Source organism: Buceros rhinoceros, unplaced genomic scaffold (genome assembly GCF_000710305.1).
Source record: "Buceros rhinoceros silvestris isolate BGI_N320 unplaced genomic scaffold, ASM71030v1 scaffold6462, whole genome shotgun sequence".
NCBI classification, from domain to species: Eukaryota; Metazoa; Chordata; class Aves; order Bucerotiformes; family Bucerotidae; genus Buceros; species Buceros rhinoceros.
The window spans coordinates 27,877-48,022 of NW_010398206.1; the positions used below are offsets into that span (position 1 = coordinate 27,877).

At 37.3% G+C, this 20,146-nt stretch overlaps 1 protein-coding gene across 1 annotated transcript; it reads right to left on the reverse strand.

Annotated features, from left to right (window-relative positions):
• Positions 1-698: 698 nt before the first annotated feature.
• Positions 699-19,093, reverse strand: MLC1 (megalencephalic leukoencephalopathy with subcortical cysts 1). The gene is made up of 12 exons (XM_010131003.1): positions 19,046-19,093; positions 18,066-18,249; positions 15,893-15,982; positions 14,349-14,402; positions 14,157-14,258; positions 8,521-8,622; positions 7,550-7,621; positions 6,957-7,073; positions 6,016-6,072; positions 4,820-4,942; positions 3,201-3,368; positions 699-1,267 (listed from the first exon to the last, which is right to left on the reverse strand). Exons 2-12 carry the CDS (start codon positions 18,243-18,245, stop codon positions 1,193-1,195), a joined length of 1,140 nt encoding a protein of 379 aa, XP_010129305.1. The 5' UTR covers positions 18,246-18,249; positions 19,046-19,093; the 3' UTR covers positions 699-1,192.
• Between the last annotated feature and the right edge of the window lie 1,053 nt (positions 19,094-20,146).

The window sequence follows — 20,146 nt, forward strand, 5'->3', positions numbered from 1 at the left end:
ACGTGCTGTTAAGAAGCACTGCTCTAAACTTCAGAGTGTATTCTCGATGTACCAAAACGCCGTAATAATTGTCAGCTTTCCCAAAACAAAAACAAAACCTGCTAGCATACCTGAAGGGCTTCACACTGTATATACCTTTCCGTATCTCCCCTCTCCAAAAGCAAAGAGGTAAGAGTTGCAGCACACTCTGAACAAACTATTTGGGTTTTTTCAGATTAAAAAAGAATTCACTTTCAAGCCTAGAACCTCTCAAAAAACATCAATAAAACAATAAAAAACCCACCACCTTGTCAGCAGCTAGTTACACCCTGTACACCAAAGAGGCTATTAACATGGAAATTCTTACAGTATTCAAAATCTAGGCAATCTTACATATAATTCAGCTAGGAGGAAAAGGCAATCTGTACGGGGGATATCCCTTGTTTATGGGCAGCTAGGTTCTCTAAGGTTAAAGATAGTGAGGAAAATAAATAAAAAGTAATATAACTAAAAATACGTTTTCGTATGTGAAAAAAACTCTTAGTAGTATCTCCTGATGCTGATTGCTTCTGTTTGTTGATTTTTTGGTTTGGCTAATAGATTTTGGGCCTGGCTACTCAGAAAAAGTCCTTTCCCCCTTTAACAGCCCAGAAATGGAAGCTCAATGGAAAAGAATATTGTTTTCACCTCTCCAATTAGGATGTCAATCCACATTCTTAAGTTTCCACATAATAAAGACTTTTATTTACATAAAAGCAATGAGATGCAAAACAACTTTACAACTCCTACAAAAGTGAAGTATAAGCAAAAATATCAATTATGACTTGTACTCATAACTTTACAAAAGCATTTATCAGTTACACTGACTGCATAACTGCAGTTACAACAATCTCCTGCAAATATATGAAGCCTACTACATGTTGTCATACTGTACTTTGCCATCAGCATAAATCCACATGACTACCTTTTTTCTAAAGGTATCTTCTAAAGCAATACTAGAATACAGACACCAACAGAAAAGACAGATGTGTTAAAATATTATCAACGTATTTCAAAATTATTAGAAAGACAAACTATTTACTGCGTTATTCCTTTGTTCCTACTGCTGTCACTGTATTGCTGTGGATAGACTGAAAAGTTTTTAAGCCTTAAATCAAAGAGTTGATTTACTGTATGGGATTGTACTGTCTTGGCTGCATTTGCAGAATCCAAACTACTGAGCCATCTGCACCACAACTGCTTTCCAGGCTTTGTCTTTGTCAAAATCCTTTAAGGTATTATTGGAAACCTAAAAGTAAACAAATTTCAAACAAATGAAACATGAAATAATGCTTTAGTTAAAACCCGAAGTTCAAACAAATAGATATCTGAGAGAAGCTAGAAGAATGTAAACATGAATAGCTGCAATCAGAGCTATGAAAATATTGTAAATTGTATAGTTTTGTATATTATACAGTATACATTTAGAAGATAATAGTGTAAATTATATAAAATACTTGAGACATTTGGGTCAAAGAAACTCAGCCAAATTCCTATTTTAAACATGTTACTTTTTAAAACCATTCTGCCCAGATGTGACTGAAAGCCCTAGCACCTAAATCTTTAAACCCAAAGCCAGAAGTAGCCCCACTAAGTGCAACTGAAGCAAGATTTATCTACATACACGCAAGCAAACTAAGAACACAGACTTCTGAGAAGTCGAAGAGATCTACAACTTCACCTGTAACATTATTCATGTGTTTAAATACTAAAAGGTAAGCAAAAGGGTGTTGCTTTTCTAGACAAAGTGCTTCTCTTAGCATTTAACCCAAATTCTCAGTGACTCACAAACAAGGAATACTTAAGTAAATAATCCCAGGAATAGACCTATTTAGCCGTACCATGACCTATGCTCCAAAATGTGACTTGCAGCAGTGGAGGTGCTGCTGTGCATCACCTTTTATATAGAACACAACTCTCAGGACACAGATCCAGAAAACAGGCAACCTATTCTGAATGCCCTCAGCATCCTGAGGGGACACAAATGCACAGCTTCCACATTCCATTACCAGCTGTATAATGACTGGGTGAATTGCAGTCCCTACTCCCAGTACTTCCCATCCAGTGCTGTTTCAATGCAGATACTCTTTCTAGACGCAGGGACTCAATCTCTATCTCTAGTGCTGGCCCATGCTGTCAGCATCCACCTAACATAAGTTACTCTTATAGCCTTTAAAGATACAGTGCTTTGCTCTGTACAGCAGAGGTGAGGAAAGCATAAGGGCTACATTGCTGTGCCAGGAGACGAAGAAAGCTGGGTTCCCCTAGTCCCTGGAATGGTACTCTAGCCTTCAATGACTATATCAGAAGTGGCAACAGTAATACTGGTACCACCGTGCTCAAAAAAAAAAAAAAAAAAAAAAAAAAAAAAAAAAAAAACAAAATAAAAAAAAAAGTATGCGCCCAATCAGTATCTGAAAGGAAAGCTTGAACTTGTAAGTGCAGGAGGGAAATGGAGAGAAATATAAATTCTGATCTTTATTACCAGCTTTGGTAGCATAACTAGGACATGGAGAGACCTGGGATTCCAGACACCCTTCTCTGCATACTATTTCATACCATCCAGCAGAGGCAGACACTCACTCAGCTTGCCCACTGCTGTTCCGACACTCCAGGTTTAAGTTTAGGGAACTTAAGAGAATTAACTCAGCTTAGTAAATTCACTGCCCCACAGCAGGCCTTGGAAAAGTACAACTATATTGAATACTGTCATTCCATAGCCCAAACCATCTGCTCACACTGAAAAGGCTAAATCCATTCTTTTCTAATAGAGGGATGCCTCATTATCGTGCAAGGTCATGCAAGGCCTGTCATCCTTCCTACAACTTCATTCTGACATATAAACAGCAATTATGGATCTGTGTCCTGTGGAGTAGAACTATCATTTTATCCTGGTAAATGATGAACCTTGTCTGTGATTGGGAGGCCACACAACAAACAAGAACAAAAGGGGGCTTTAGTTCTCCAACTTTTCACTTACCAGGACAGATTTACAGATATTTCACTTGTCATGAACCAGTTATCATTTAACCAGCAAAATATTCCAAAATTAACCAGTGCATTACAACTTCACAGTTTAACGGAGCAGCTTTTAATTGTGATTTGAATTAAGAAACACAAACCATTACCAAAAAACTTTTTAAATGTAATTTTTAAATTTTATTACAGGTATAAATACACACCTCTGTTGTTCTGTACTCCTGTTTTTTAACTTGTGATGCTGTCCATGACGAATCATGTAGTTTCATTTTTGTCTTGTAATTTACACACTGTATTACAGTTCCAATAGTAAGGCATGCCTGAATTAGCAGCATCAACATCAGAAGCAACAGGAGTACATCATAAGATTGCTGAAAATAGAGACATGAATATATTGTAAGATACCTGAATAAAATATTTTCTGCTGTGCCCACCCCCATATTCTTGAGATTTGCATTTAGATTTCACTAACTCAAATTATAATTTACCGTTTATTTCAGCATGAAGCTTCAATTAAAATCTGAGTGTCTGACTTTGCTCAAAGTAGAACAGATCCATAATTTTTAACAGAATGTTAATTTGCCAAATAATCTTTTCCTCTAGAAATGGAACAGAATTGAATAAACCTCCCTCTAAAATATAGAGCCTCACTGCTGGTTCTGACCTGAGCAACATCACAGCTATGGCTGGGCCTGGCCCTGTGCCTTGCTGGCTCTGACCTTGCCCTGCTGACCTGAATCCTGGCTGACCTTGGATATGCTTTGCTACTATGGAATTGTCTGGCAACCACTGAACCATTGGCTGAACCTGGTTACCATGGCTGGACTTGCCTTGTTTTACTTTTTTGCAGTACTGTAGGACAGCACTCATTGCCAATGAAATCACTGTCCTTGTCTGCCTTGCTGTCACCTTCCACTCCACTGTTCACCCTCCTTTTCAGAGCAGCCCAATCTTGCTGCATTCCAACACAAAGTAGCATGAGAATGTAAGAAATGCTCTGCAGGGTCACATCAACTGTCTAGTCAGTCTTCTGCCTCCAACACGTGCAACAGGTGAGGCTGCTTAAAGACAACACGTAAGCCATGGCCACTTCAGGAGGTCCAACAAGAAACTATGCTTCTCTAGTATCAGATCAGGATCACATACTCAAAAGCTAACTTTCCAGTCCCCAAGATCTCCATTTAATAAATATTTTCCCTCTCTTCTTCCAAAATTACAAGACTATTTAAGGACTAGTGGGTACTAAGAGTCAAGACTCTATAGATACTATTACACTCCCAGAAATGGTTATTTGAACATCATCATGGATTGCTGAATTCTTTGATGGTAAAGCCCTAGAAAGCCCTTCAGCAATGCACTGGTAACATTTCATATTGAAATGCTCTCAGATTTGCGAACTTTTTTTCTTCTTTGCCCTAATCCAGGCTTTGAATGAATCCAGGTACAAGCTTACAATCCCAACTGCTGGTGGACATCCTAAGAAACAGAAAAATGTATTCTTCAAGCAAACCTAGTATCTTTAATTTATATACTACAAATTTATAAAAACCTCTAGGAGGTCCAGCATAACTACTATTACTTTTATTGATTCCTCAGGGTAACATGCCCCCCTTCCTTTTTTTAACTAAAATTGCAGGGTAGCAGCAGATTTAACACACCTAAAATTATATCATTAGTTAAATAAGAGTTTTTGAATAGTTTCTGTAACATTTTATTCAGTCTTTATGATGCAGTATCTTGTCTTCTTATATTGTCTAAATCATTCTTGTGTTGCTACTGTAATAGACAGATGTTGATTTTTCAATTGCATAAACGTACATACTTTAACAGCGGGTGGATAACTTTTAAAGATGTCAACAACTTGCATGATACTGAAGGATAAGTATGCAGAAGCGGTGAACAACAATGGAGAGGTAACACTGCTAATGGCAATCAGGACCTCAACCTAAAAAATACAATAATAAATGTTAAAAAAGGAAAAAAACCAAGGCAATACTTTGGTTGGTGAGCTTTATGTCCTTGGGGCAAACATAACAAAAGTGTGTAAAAAGTGTATTAGATTACACATGAGAAAAATATTGTCATCCACACTGCATGGAGATACAGAACTAAGCTTTGAATAAATTAATTTCCTAGCCAAAACACTGTTTTGTAATTCATCTTCCATTTAATAGGGATGATGGGGCTTTTGTTTAACTTTAAAACTAACTTCCATGTGGAGATAGAGGGAGCAATACCCAATTCAGAGATCCAGTATAAACGCATCATTTAATCTTTAATTCTCACTATTTCATACAAACTAACAGCAGATATTGCAGACTTACAACCTAAAATAACTATGCACGTAAATTTGAGCGCTTTGCAGCAAATTTACTACCATACAATAGCAGTCGAATTCTCATTCAAATATCATCCCTGTGGATGTGACCGCGCATCATTACTGACTTAAATATATGAGTATATGACTATAACTTAGAACAGATGTTTTAAGGAGCCCTATCTATACACTTGAGACAGCCAAGGAATAAATGCACTCTCCTGAATATTCTTAGTTCTTTTTGTTAGTTGTGCAGATGAGGATTTTGTTTAAAATAGGTTCTAGGTCCAGTGCAGCCCACACATCTAATTTTCTTTGTTCAAAACCACAGCTCATAACGAAATGAGAACAAAAAAAGGGAAACCATCTCAGCTCAGGAGCATGAAAGCAGTTCTAGGCACACCACATGAGGTGTGTCATTTTCCTGTAGTAATATCCATTCCCAAAGAACCAGTAAAAAAAGAAAAAAAAACAACTGTTCTTTGAATTATTTTCTAGAATTGATGGAATTTAGTTTCCAAAAGACCTACTGGATTTATTTTCAGGAATACCAGCTTACACTCATGCTATGTATTTCTGACACACTTTCCAGAAGTAACTGAACCCAAATGAGCAAATATGAGTAGTGCCCTCTATCACAGGCAGGCTTTCATAGCATTATTCTACTCTAACGACAAAGTGCAAGAATTTCACATACTTACCAGACATTTACTTGGATATTCAGCAGCTACATGACTTGCAATAGCACTTGGAAAGCACTAAACAAAAAAATAAGTATTTACCTACTTGAAAATTACAAAAATTAGAATTGAGTTACAGTGATTCCCACTAGTCGCAGACCACATCTTAAGTTTCTTGAAGGGGTAAAACTGTACAGACTTATTATGTAACTTGCATTTAAAGAGTATCACGTATTAAACTTACACATACTGAAACACAATCTTCTTTGAAATTTGCCACTTTTACATAAAAAACTAATGAACCCTACTAAACTTTGTGAATTCTGAATGCTGAAAAACGTGTTTATGATCTTTTTCACTTCACAGTGAGGAATTTTCCAGACATAGGAGCCATATATAAACCTAACATTGTCTTTTTTCTCAGCTGGTTCAATTTGTGGCAAGCTGGGTAGCACAGCATCCTTTATGAATCCACTGCTCCTAGGTACAGGCTGTTATTAGTGTCAACAGTTACCAATCACAGCCTCGGGCTTTTAAGACAGTTAAGGCTGACAGGCTAAAGATGATATTCTAAAGATTCTGCCATGTTGAAACATAACAATTTATTTTTCATCTTGAAATATTCTAAAACTTAGGAATTATTTGACAAAACACTTTACTTCTAAAACACTTGTTCTATTACTCATTTCCATTTTACTGAACTGAGGACTCAAAATGTATCAGAAGATTTTATAACCTCTGAAGTATTGTAAACCAAAGTAGAACAAGCATATTGCACATAGATATTAAGTATACTGAAGTGTTAATTTTTCTGCTAAGCAGCAATTGCCAGTTAGTATTAGGGCCGAATAAATATTCCAGCAGGGAGAGGAAAAATGGGGAAAAAAAAAAATATTAGGAAAAACGAAAAAAGAACCCAAAGACATTGTTTTAGAAGAGTACCTTCATTCTGCACTACTTACAGCCACTAAGATCCAAAAGAACGTTACTGAAAGATATGGACCTGAGACTAGAACATCCATATTCAAAGCAATTATTCCACCAAATACTGATGATATTCCAATAATCACCTCAATTACCTAAAACAAACAAGAGCACACAAATCATTAACAGTGCTTTTGAACACCGAATTTCCTATTTACATATAGAAAGAATCTCATTGGAAGGAAAAAAAAAATGCATTTATGCTATTAGCGATGCATGAAATTAATGTTTTTCAGATCTAAAATATGGCAAAACTCCAGCTGGCTTAGGTGAAAACAAGATCAGCTTCATCATACATATTTATGTTCTCATTTATTAGCTCCACTGAACAACAGTTCAGTTTACACTATTTATACTTAAGCCATTCAGTAGTCTCCATCCCATTACACATGGTAGTTATCATTTATCTTGCAATATTCTAACAGGAAACATTTTAAGATGTATCTCATTTCTGTCTTTACTCTTTCAGCTCTTACCTACACTGATCTCTTCCTGGCTTTAAAGAAGGTTAGCACTTAGAAAGGTGAAAGAAAAAAAATGATTTAATGAAATAAAACAATGCTTTTCTTACTGAGTACGACTTCAGAACTCGAGTAGGAAAGCTGACATTGCTCAAAACAATGGGACTGTCATATGCAGTATTCTAGAGGGGAATAAAAAAATCATGATCAAAAGTTACACAAAGCAATATATTTCTTTATAATATCTGGTACAACCTGTTACAGATCCTAATAGTAGCATGCAATGTCTGCTTGGTCCATCAAAGTGGATAGCGACACATCACAATGTTCGCCAGTGTCCAACCACATCAATTACATTAAGAACAAATGAGGTACTCCCAGATTAGCTTTTATACAACTACTGTTCAACAGTGAAGTATGGTCATCCCCCTTTCCACCTTCAAAATACACACCTTCCTCCTGAGCCTTCAGATTTTACTGATGTAGATAAACAGTAAATGAAGGAGGACAGTATGGTACGTGACTTTATCTAGCAAGCAGTATTTCCACTAGAACACAAAATGGCACAGCACGTTTGCTTCATTAGTCCTGTTGTAGAAAAATGAAGGTGGGATTTGGGAGAGTACTTCCAACTAAAGAATATTTTACCTATAGCCCCAAATCCTGAGGCACTGTCCAGACACCAGGGAACTGGCATACATGACAAATACATTCTCCGCCTCAGGGTTCAAAAAGGCATTGCTTGCATACACACAAGTCACGGTATTCTAACGTTTCATACATCACCAAGTCTTGCCGTACGAACCAAATGTAGAACATTTGCCATGCCTGTTGGTAAGATAAGCAAACAACCCTGTGCTGTATAATTGCAGCAGGTCATTTTGCAGAGGACCCACTGCACTCTTAAAGATAGAAGAGGTTATTACTGTTTAGTATGGTACTTTTATTTACTGTTCAAACCTAGTTTTACCATGTAATATGAATATACTGGAGTCATCAGTCACTTGTCGATGTATGTAATAAAGAAAAAATCAAATATTTAACATAAAAAAAGCCAATTTTATTCCTTAAGGGTACCTACTTTCTTTCTCGTACAGCAGTCTTCAGTAGATCTAGCTGAAATGATCACAGTAGTTGCCATGAAGATTTCCAGCAGAATAAGTAGAATCAAGTTGAAATTTATCTGTCAGTAAAATTGCAAACACAAATGAGTTACATTTTCCATATTAAAAATAAAGGAGGGGGGAGGATCCAGCAGGTTGTCTATTTTCTGTGGCATTTAGACATATCTGTTAATTAGATACCTTGTTAATCAGTTCCTTGGTTCTTGATGGATTTCTAGTACAACCCTTGGCTGTCTACATAATAGTCAGAATGCCTAACCTAAGAAACAAACATTTATTTCATTTATGGAAATATTCTGCCTGAAGATTTTATCACTGTCTTCCAGAAGAGCACTTAGTGACAAGGAGGTGATTGCTGGATATGCTTGCATTTTGCAGGACCTTCCACGTGAAACCAGAACAGTGCAGAAAATCATAGGAGATTCACGAGAACAAGAAAGAGGACAAACAAGAGCAAGTTTGACTAGCCCAGGGGCTAAGGCAATCCACTGCAGGGGCTGTGGGGAAGGAGGGCCCCAGTCTCCCAACTCCTATGCTGCAATCCACATGTTGTGATACAACCTCTAATGCTGAATGAAAACACAATCCAAAGAATCAGGCCAAGAATTCTAGCTCTGTGTTCTACCTAGTGCTAGCAGAGCATTAATGAACACTCTTCATGGTTTCATAACTCTTGCAGGTCTAACAGACTACATTATTGTGCAAAAACATGGATTCTGCCATTGCTCCTGCCATTTGCTTATCTTCAAGAGACAAACAGCTGAAGGTAATACTTAACTTTTCAGTTCCTTACCATCTCATGCAAAGAGGTAGATACCTACTCTACGTGGGCTAGATCATTTTCTAGAGGCATGAAAGTTAGGCAGACTGGGTCTCCCTCTCATGTCTTCAAAAGCATCATGTTTTTCCACTGGTAGTCCAAAAAGACATTTGGTGGTTAGGTCAGGCCATCAGGCAAAGTACCAAAAGTTTAGGGATAAGCTGACTCCATCCAGAACCTATCCAGTTATAGCAAACCATTATTCAATAACTTAGAAGAGAATCATATTGTTCCCTCACGTCAGAACTGCTTTGTATATGATCAAACCTGTTTTTCTCTGACACGTATCTTGCAGCTCGTATTTTCTGAAAAGGCTCATAAGTGACAGATTTGAAAGGCTTTTTTGGGCAATGAAATTCATCCTTCTTAGGAAATGAGAATTGAAACTATGCGCCTTGCAGTACATGACAGACCGAAAAGTTGTACCAGAGCCACAAACAGCGGTAGATGTCATAGTGGTAAACTTCTAGGGAAAGTGCTAGCATGATGAAGAAAGACATTATTTGGCAAAAGAAGAGGTGTCAAACATGTGGCCCACAGAACAATAAAATCCAGCCTGTAAAACACCGTGATTTGGACATGCTTTGGTACATAGGGCAGGCACTGACACGGGCTGGCAAGGCCACACTATATAGTGCAGGGCCAAGCAAACGTACAAGATTGAGTCCAGAAGCACTTGACGGATTCGCTCATTTAGTGCTAGGTATAAGTAGTAAATAACAGAAAATGAAAAAGTAACACTAAATAAAAAAGACTTTTTAATTTAGCTTTTATCTTTCCAGCATGTTTTTTCTGACATGGCATCTCTAGAATATCAGACAGAGCCTTCCACTTATTAAATGAGTTCAATACCCCTAGAACAAAGTAAAAATATCTCATCTCCAGTTTTGGAGTTTAAGGTGGTTTTGTGTTTTTTATTTTTTAAAAAGAAATATAGCTAAAGCTAGAAGTACCTTTGTATACCATCTGTAACAATGGGCAATTCAACGTTAGATATCTACGCACTAAAGAAAATTCTCTCTACAACTACCACTGTACATAAAATCTATCACCAGATGCCAAGAAACAAGTACGCTGAGTCCCTAATCCTCTTCCATGATTACGGAACATGCAAGTGCAATTTAGTAGAAAGTAGCAGATTAGCATAACATTAATCCGTTTTGCTCTGAACCTGTACCAGGTATTAAAAATGTTGTTCACTGAAACTGTATGAAAGAGTTTAAGTAATTTCAAGAGGAAATAATTTGAAGTTCGATATAGTTGCTTAAATGCAACACGACTTAACATGACTGAAGATATCCTACAGATGTTTCAAGACATATGCACAGATCTGACAAATAATGACAGAGGACCTAAAGGAGACTGATGTGCTCTTGGACCAGCAGCTGCAGCAAGGAAGGACAAGCCAGCACATACCTAATGGAAATACACACTCACAGTGGGGCAACCAAATCAAGCACTCACTCTCCAGTATCCATGTGCACCTACACTGCCTACGCTTCCACCTCTGTCAGCAGAGACCTGAGAGGGTCTCCTGAGACAAGAGAGGGAACCCCAAAAGCTTTTGGACCAACCAGTCGCCAGAGGTGGGGTTCAATTACACTGGCTGCTAGTGCCATTTGAAATACTCAAGCATACTGGATGTGTCTGCTTGAATGGGATGTATGACACAGGACTGACAGGAGATTCATCCATCCAGAGTAGAAGCAGCAGTCCAGCAGAAAACCTCACAGCACTTTTAAAATGTGTAAGTTCAGGCCACAGAATCCTGCCTTGGCCATTTACACCAAGGCGAACAAGATTGTATTGCAGGGTATCAGTCACCGGATCATCCCAACTATAATGGAGGTACAGGCACTCAACTCACAAGGAGTCAAGAAATGTATGTACTCGATTTGGAGTTAATTTGAATCCTGTTCCAGCTCTGAAGTCCTTCAGTTGCACAGGCCAGCATGCATGAAGTTTCACTCATTTTTGTCCATGAGGCTTTACGCTGAGAGCTGGGAAGGAACAGAGCAGCAGCAGTGGCACTTCACATCTTTTACACATCACATCCTTCATGTCGATAGTATGCTAACTGCAGAACTGCACCCTTCTGGAGCGATGTCACACAGTCACAGTCTAGGACGCGGCTTGTGTCTTGCATTCCATTTATCCATCTAAAGTAGTTCTGTAGAGTTATCCATCAACACAAGTAACTCTAATGAATTGCCCAGGTCCTTTATAAAGCAGAGGAGGGTGTTAAATGTCAATTGTCTTAATTGGATAAAGTTATCCTTCTTACAAGTCTTACGGCTTTTAAACTACTGGCAGTGATTTCACATGAGACCCAGTATTATGTTCCTGTGCAGTTTCACATGGGGAGGGAAAATAAATAGGATGATGAAAGAACAGTTAGAGACGGTATTCTACATATTCTTTGTACCACATGGGTAACAAGAAAACAGCTGGCAGTGAGCTGCCAAACACAGAGACTGTCTTGCTGGAACAAAAACCTTTCAAAGAGGAGAGCAAGTCAGGATCATGAACAACTCTTAAAACAGAAAGGTTTGAAAAAGCTTCAGAACCAGCTTTGCACACACAGTTACCCTGACTTATTTTTTTCTGTGATCAGCAACGTAGTATGGACATGCAACAGGAAAGTGAAAAGAATTAAAACTACATAACCAAAGATGTCTTGTGTGTATTATTGTAGATAACTAACATTTGGCAAAGAGATAATTTGTCTTGTTATAAATTTGTTTGTCACTTGTACTTTTCCAGTCTAAAACAATCTCTCTTTTCAAATGGTTTGATTGGCCTCGAAAATACCGAAGCTGTTAATACTTAATAATAGAAAATGCAAAATTTTATGTAATCTAAAACCAACTCACTTCAAGAGTATGCAACTACATTTAAGCTCTTACAAACAGGGCCAGCTCAAAGCTTCTCAAGAGCACAAACACACTTGGACTCACTACAAAATAACTATTGTGGTGACTAAACGAGTCCCTTGGGCCCACCTTTCCTGGACAGACATAGCACTCCACTGTCCCGATAGTGCTGTGATCCTGCCTACCAGTGGAAAGGAATGCAAAGGCTCTGGTAACCTCCAGTCACGCTTCTCTGCTGTTTTCTCTCAGAATGCTTGGACTAGTTCCTAGTATTTGTATTCTCTACCAAGAAAGGAAGGGAAAAGGTTCAAGGCAGCACCCCCTTGTCTCACATATAATTTATTCGGCCCCAACAACCCAAGACACTTGAGGGGGCAAATGCATGAAGGAACTGCTGCACTAGCAGAAAGCTAGCAAAGGCTGCTTATTGACTGGTGTAAACTCTCCTGAGATACACACAGAACTCAGGGGGCCATGACGTTGTCCCATCAAACACAGGGCAAAACTGCCCACATCTAAAGCGAGTACTGCTTGAATGATCTGACTGTCCAGAGTGCTAAATCTCCACAGCTACAACTGACTGCAGTATTCCATCTCTCTGAAAATCAGTCCAGGTGTATAGAAATGTGAGGCTGAACTGAGTTATCTAATTTTAAAAAGCAGGTTTGTAAGTATTTGCCAAATATACTGCACATTCTAAGGGGAAGTAAACACAGTTAATTTAAAAGTTCAACATCTGGGATATCTGGAGCTAACCAGATGTTATTATAATAGCACAGATAACTCCAAAGCAAACTCCCTCTCTGCACTATTTTTATATCAGAAAAGTCTTTTGTTACTAACACTAATTCAGATCCATTACATTATTATCCAATACATTATTATTAGGGAGCCATTATTACTGCCGAGCTCTTAGAACCACAGCAGCTGATACGATAATGGGAGAAGAACTGGACAGTTGCACACGACAGCAGTCATTAACCTTCATACGAAATGTATGACGTAGTTGTACTGAGTACTGCTGTCCTGTGACAGTCAATTGTGACTATTCACCCGTTAATGTTAATACCTATTGCTATGTTATTTACTCATACAAGTAACACTCTTACGTAGTATAGAAGTCTCAGAACATTGTACCGTAGTCCTGAAACCACCCTAGAGTTTAACTGTTTGGCTCAGACTACCAAAGGCAGATGTTCAAAGGCTGTGACTCAAACACCGTGAACTTTTCCCAGCATGAAGTATGTGTGCTTCAAATGACCTAACTGCTACATTCTCTTTGTTGATGACATACAAGAAAAATGTTCATCAATAGTTTCTTTCCTGGTGGACTCACAAGCAAATCTACGCATTAAAGAAGATCCAGGAAAGGATTGTACTTAATTTGCTGATGAAATGTCCTAGAAGTAGCACTGTTTGGGACACCTCCTCACTTCAGCACAATTCAGCCCTAAAAACTGGCAGATCTACAGATAAGCTACTAATTAATTTTCAGTTTTCTCTTCTGACCCTGTTCTTTCAACAAGAAAACTTGCTACGGTCAACAGAAAAACAAGTTGATCAAACTGGAGCACATTTGAAGATCTAATTCATGGTTTTGAACTTTGAATACAAGAAGACAGGAAGGTCATTTCCATACTAACCTCCTCAAAGTTACCTATACGGTGCATCTTTTAGCCATGTAAGTTTTCAGCTCTGATGTCAATTTTCCAGTCTTGTCTTACTCAGAAAAGTAAAGTTACTGTTAGATGATCTCTCCTCACAGACTAAGTAGGAATACTTGGGTATTGACAACCCAACTGTGAACTCTAATCTCCACCCACCTCATTTCCACTCCCACCCCTTTTTTTTTTAACCAAGATAAATGTAGCATTAATTAGTTACTGGTTTATTAACTTACATTTATAGCTGATGGATTGAGGACAAGTTTGCATCCAAACCAAATTAAACACGTTGTTGTAACAGCAAATGTAGAGACAAACAGAATCTGAAAACTGGGTATCTGAAAAACATGTTCAGAATTGGTTTCTTTCACATTTTAACCACAGGAGGAAAAAAAAAGTGTAATTGCCAAAATAAAGCTTATACTCACCACATTGATCTTATTTCTTGCTATAGCAAAGCTCACAACTGCTGAAGGAATACACTGGGAAAATTGAAGAGAAGACTAGTGGGATATTCTGCACAAAAAATTTTATATATATTCTATGCAAGTACTTTATTTGGTCTGAATTCATATTTCCACTCACTTAGATAAACAGAAGATCAGAAACTCTAAGGAAAGCCTGTCACTTTTGCCTCAGCTCATTAATTACAATTGGTATCCGAGTAGTACAAGAGGCTTAAATATGCTTTCCATATCCTTCAGTTTTGAGTAGATACCCAGCACAACGTTACAAGTAAAGGAAAGAAAGAAAGCCTTTCATGATGCATTTCACGCCTTTGTTAGTTTAAATTAACTCTAGAAGACTGAAGATCCTTGAGCAGTAAAAGAAAAACTCTGCTGCTCCCAAACCGGGCCTCCACATTCTTTTGAACAGACAAAATCATGGTTGTGTAAGCTAAAATTTGGCCAGTCTCAGAGTTCTGAAGAACTTCGTGAAAACTGATCTGTTGAGTCAAATTACGCTTTAAGAACTATGCCTGGGATCTGCACTGTGTTCACTGGGAACTGTGTTTCTACACTTAAGGGCAGAGCTAAATGGAAAAATCAAGCGTAAGTGGAAAGTTTCACAAAATCATTTCTCTATCCCTTAGCTGCTCCTCACAGCAGATATGGTACCATTACAGATCCAACTCTATTTTACACAAATACATGTTACGACATACTAATAAGCAAAATAAAAAACACACTCAACTAAGATTATTAAGAATGTTTCCATGTTAAATAATGAATACGTAACAAGTCCTCATTTCTTCACTAATTATCTTTTCACACATTTGAACACTGATGGCTTCACAATGGAACCACTATAACTAGATTAATATCAGCATTTTAAATTCGTGGCAGGTCTCCCTTAACACCTAAATGACCGGTATTTAACATAATTAAAACATCTTTTTATGCCCTGGTTATCTTTTACGGTATCATTTTACATCTCTAGAACACTACGTGACTATGTTTAGGCAATCAAATTCTACTACTACTCAAGATGGTTAAAAATGTCTAGAGAGCAATTCAGCTCATGCTAAACTAGACAATTAGTGGTCAGTTGGCTATAGAGCTCTCCAGGCTCTTCCAACTATACTGACTCCATCATCTGTAGTAGGAGCTGGAACACTTTGCTCATATACAGACACCCAAACATACACACCTTTATCCACAGCAAGCCATTCAAACCCAATGAGATAATTTGCATCTACTGGAACTTTCTGAACTTTATATTTATTGAGAATTTCCAGAGACAAGATTTGATGCAGAAGAAGAGACATCTCAGTATCTAACACAAATGTTGCAGACAATACATAAGTGAAGACATTAACTTCAAAAACTGCTTCAACTTTATTCTAACATCTTTAGCAGAAACATAAATGACAACTCATTCACAGACCAAGTCATGGGACTTTGTTCAAAGTAAAGCATTAGTCTTGCACCTAACTGTCAAACGGCCACAGCAAATTAATAAGAATGCTTACTGAACCTGCTGCACAACGTAAATAATCCATTTCAGATGGAAAAATATTTCCCAGATATAGTGAAAATCCAGAAGTAATAAGGAGGCAAGTCTGCAAAGCAACAAGTAATATAAATTAATAAAACTATTTTTAAGAAAGCAACTAGTCAGATAGAAATCAGTAATTCCTTCCAAATCAAGCTTCTGATGAATATTCAATAACGCAGTCTTTGTGTGAATATTTTGAAGAAAAATAGCAAAACATGCTGAGTTCTAAACATGTTTTGCTGGTTACCAGGACTTAATTCTGTACAATATAATCATGCCTGAATCAAGCACTGTGCTCTCACTTGGCAAATACCTAATAAAAGCTTCAAAAGGTTCAGTGGTAAGAATGTTTCAGAAACCTCAACTAAGCCTGTACTTTGCATTCCCTGCTTGTCTCCACCAACATTCCTTATGCATATGGGCAGCTGGGCAATTACCGATCAGAGCACAGCAACAAAAATTAGGACCCACTGATGAAGATTCCTCCACCTGTATTCCTGCCTCCATCCAAACGCTTTCCTGCTTTGGCCCAGTGGCACACCCATAAATGTTCAACTCCTCCTGTTCCCTTGCTGACTATTCTGTTTACTTCATAATTTTCAGAGTTACAGTCTCAGAAATAAATTGTTATTCTACTAACACGTTTTCTTTTTGCTTGTCATTCCTCTGAGTAGGCATTTCTTTGAAGGGGCTGGGGAAGATGAGACAGAATGGCTCTTTGTTTTGGCATTTTTTTCATGTTACAAAATTATGAAGGTCTTTAGAAAGTCCTTGTCAGAAAATGACAGAAAACAAGGATAACATGCGTGTGTGTACACAAACACACAAACACAGAGGATCCTGGCAGACTAGAACAACAGTATTTATAGAACACAACTTGAAACTGTGCTTGAAGCATATTGAATTGTTCCCGCACAAGAACAGCCCATGCTAGCAGCCCCTTTGATGTCACCCTATGGTTTGCATCTGCTCCGTGAAGTAGAAGGCTCTGTTCACCATGACTTTTGTTGCTCAGCACAGAGTTTTGTTTCAGGACACTGTCTTTCACAAGAATTCGAAAGAGATTAACCACTACAATATTTGGGAGAAAAATCTAATTGGAATCTGTTGGATTAGTTCAATAAAATTGCATTTTCATTTATCCATAAAAATCATGCTTCTTGATAATATGACTTCAGCAAATAACCATTAGAATTACTATCTCAAATCATTCACAAGAACTCAGTAAAAAGGAAAAACTTAATTAAAGACAGTTGTCCTTTTTGACAATTAAGTTTGTGAAAATTTAATGCAAAGAAAGCCAGCTCTTCTTTTGCTCTCTTTCTATAAAACAGTACATCTGAAAGGAAATCCAAGTTTTGCAGATTGTCAGAATGGAAAAAAATGTTCAGCTGTTTCCACGAAACAAGGGAATGGTTTTATTCACTGTACACTGTATTAACAGTGAAACATTTTTAGCTCTTAATATAATTTACTTTTCAAAACACAGGAGCTGACAGAAAAAGAAAAGATCAAATTCTAATTGTGATAATGAACTTTAATTAACTTGGCTCAGAACATGAAGAAGTTTATGATGCACGTACAAGATCAGTGTCCTGTGATCCTACCAGTGACACAAAATTTGACATTCGTGGAAGAAATACAAGTATACACCTCATTTCATGAAGATCCTACCAAGTAACTACATGACTATTGAACCCTGAAAGAAAAACGTGGCAGTTAAGTACCATATACGTTTTTAATGCCAAAATGCTATCATGGCAAGTAAAATAATTTCAGCAGTTTAAAATATGTTACAAGAAGGCATATGGTCAGGATACTTTACATCCTTTACCAAAAGGCACTGCTAATACATACATATAGATTGATATTTACCACTACCACACTTATTCTCTGTTTCTGCTATATGATTAATATTAAAGACAAAAATTAGCCTTCATATAGCACCTTTGATTAGTGGAGAATTATTAAAAGAACACTATTAGTCAATTGTTACATACTAAATGTGTAACTTTTTGTACAAATATTTATAGTCAATACTACCAGTGACTAAATTCTGAGTCCCCAAATGCTGACAAAAAGGAAAGATTACTGGACAGTGAGATCCCAGCTACATTTTTAAACTGTGTGTCATTTAAAGTACTTACTCCCATCAGCAAAGAAAAGATCCATGTTCTGTAACTAAAGCAAGGATGCAGCCTCTTTGATAGCTGAAGGTCACTGGATTTGATATCTGGTATATAATTTCCATTCTCTTGCTTCCCCCGCTCCAAAGTTGGCATCCTGTCATAGCTAAATTCTTCTCTGTAACCTTCTTCCCTGGTCATATCACTTCACAAAGGCAATTAAATAATAATAATGGAAATGCAAATGATGAAAACTACTAACATAATTTAGTTCCTTCACATACTCAGATCAGAGGTCAGCTAGACTTTTGTCTATTTAAGATAAAATAAATAAAAGCAATACTTAGTAATGAGCTGTATATACATTTCAAAACATGTAAGCATCCTAACAACTTGCTTGCATACAGTAAATAATATAGCCACAGTTCCTAACAATACTGCATAAATATCAAGAAAATGCAAGTTTGTATGTCTATGATACCTCAACATACTTTTATTTCAATATCTAAGAACTATTTCTACAGGTGTTTAGTTAACTCTATAACCAAAGCTTTTTTCTTTTTCCATTTTTTTTTTTTTTTTTTTTTACATTTTGGAGAACTGAGTCTTAAGGATCTGGGCTTTATTCTTCACGGGAGGAGGCACCAAATGTGACTGACAGCAGAAGTCCATTCGTTGAACATTTAGATAAATGTGTTGGTAAGAATGTCTTCCTGTCCAGGACAGAAAGGGTATTTAGACACGTTTAGGTATGTACTTCCACTTGATTTTCACACCTCCTAGCAGGTATCTAAAATGACAGACTTCACTGTGAGTCCAGCAAACTCATATACTCAAAAAGAACTCAGCTACAGCAAACTGTTTCTAATTTACCCAGTACCAACCATTTCTCTTGTTCACTTAGCCCTTTTTTGTTCATCTCACTGCTTTCCAGTCTGTTCAAATACCTCGAGGAGTATCTTATATGAGATTTTTCAACAATTAAAAACCTTCATGCTTACCTTCAACTGAAAAGTTAACTGTCAGTTTAAAGCAGTCTTGTGAACACAGCAGCCCGGACACTTTGTGATATTCTCACCGTTCAGTGAGTCATGCCGTCTTTGGAAAGTTCTCCCTTACACTTTGGCTTTCAGCAACATCTATTCAGATACAGAACAAAAGCACAGCAAAAACTTCAGTTAAGCCAGGGAACAGGGAAATGCTTCCTGAATTTTAATTAACAGAACACACTAGAAAATGACAGTACTACATTCTCACAAGGCTGCTTCCAAATCAGAACAAAAATTTTAGAAGTTTCAAGTCTTTTTTGTGTACTACCTCTTACTAGGCATTTTAAATTTTCCTCATAGTTTACCAGTTTTAGTTATGATAATAGCCAGTAATAACTGGCTATTCAACAATCTAGTTCTTGTTTCAAAAGAGCCAGAGGTACTAGCAATGCAGTATTCTCCTAGAATAAACTAGATAAAAATTCAAGTTGCGAGGTTAGAAAGTTAGATGTTAGAAATTTACCAAGAATGTTATCTTCACAGTAGAACTCTTCTTTTTCTACTAACTCTAGTTGTCTAGAGTATTCAAATAAATCTTGCACACTTCAATCGTGCTGACATTCATACTTACAGAACACCATGATGACTAAACAACGTATTTTAAATCTAGCAGGCAGCAGTGGCATGCAGTGGCCAGTATACACTGTATCCAGTCCTCCTATTAGGCAATGAAAAAAAAATAAAAACAATTCTTTTATCTTCAAGATGTTGGCACTTTGACAGCTACAGTAATGACAGGGTCTTTTGTCTAAACTTTAAACACTCTTGTAACCAAGACACAATTAAATCTTCAGTACTCTGAAGGGCATCACCTTTAAAGTACGCTAGAAAAACTTTAGAACAGCATTACTTCTCAATTTGTACAGACTGTAGATTTTGCTCTTACAATATCAGCCAATACTGAAAGAATATTAAAATGTTACAGTTGATTTAACAGACTGAAACATGGAAATTAATACACCATACACAGCACTAGACACAGCTGCAAACTGTGTTAGAAAAGTGGGGGGAGAGACTGTAGCCAAGCAAAACTGTCTGAAGTAATTAAGCCTT

What these genes read in the sequence shown, in the direction of transcription:
- MLC1 (XM_010131003.1), bottom strand. Translation starts at nt 18,245, where the DNA reads ATGACCAGGGAAGAAGGTTACAGAGAAGAATTTAGCTATGACAGGATG. An exon ending in TCTTTTCTTTGCTGATGGGA is followed by an intron (nt 15,983 to 18,065) that starts GTAAGTACTTTA and finishes GTTGCTTTGCAG; the next exon opens with ACTTGCCTCCTTATTACTTC. An exon ending in ACTGCTGTACGAGAAAGAAA is followed by an intron (nt 7,622 to 8,520) that starts GTAGGTACCCTT and finishes ATTCCCCTCTAG; the next exon opens with AATACTGCATATGACAGTCC.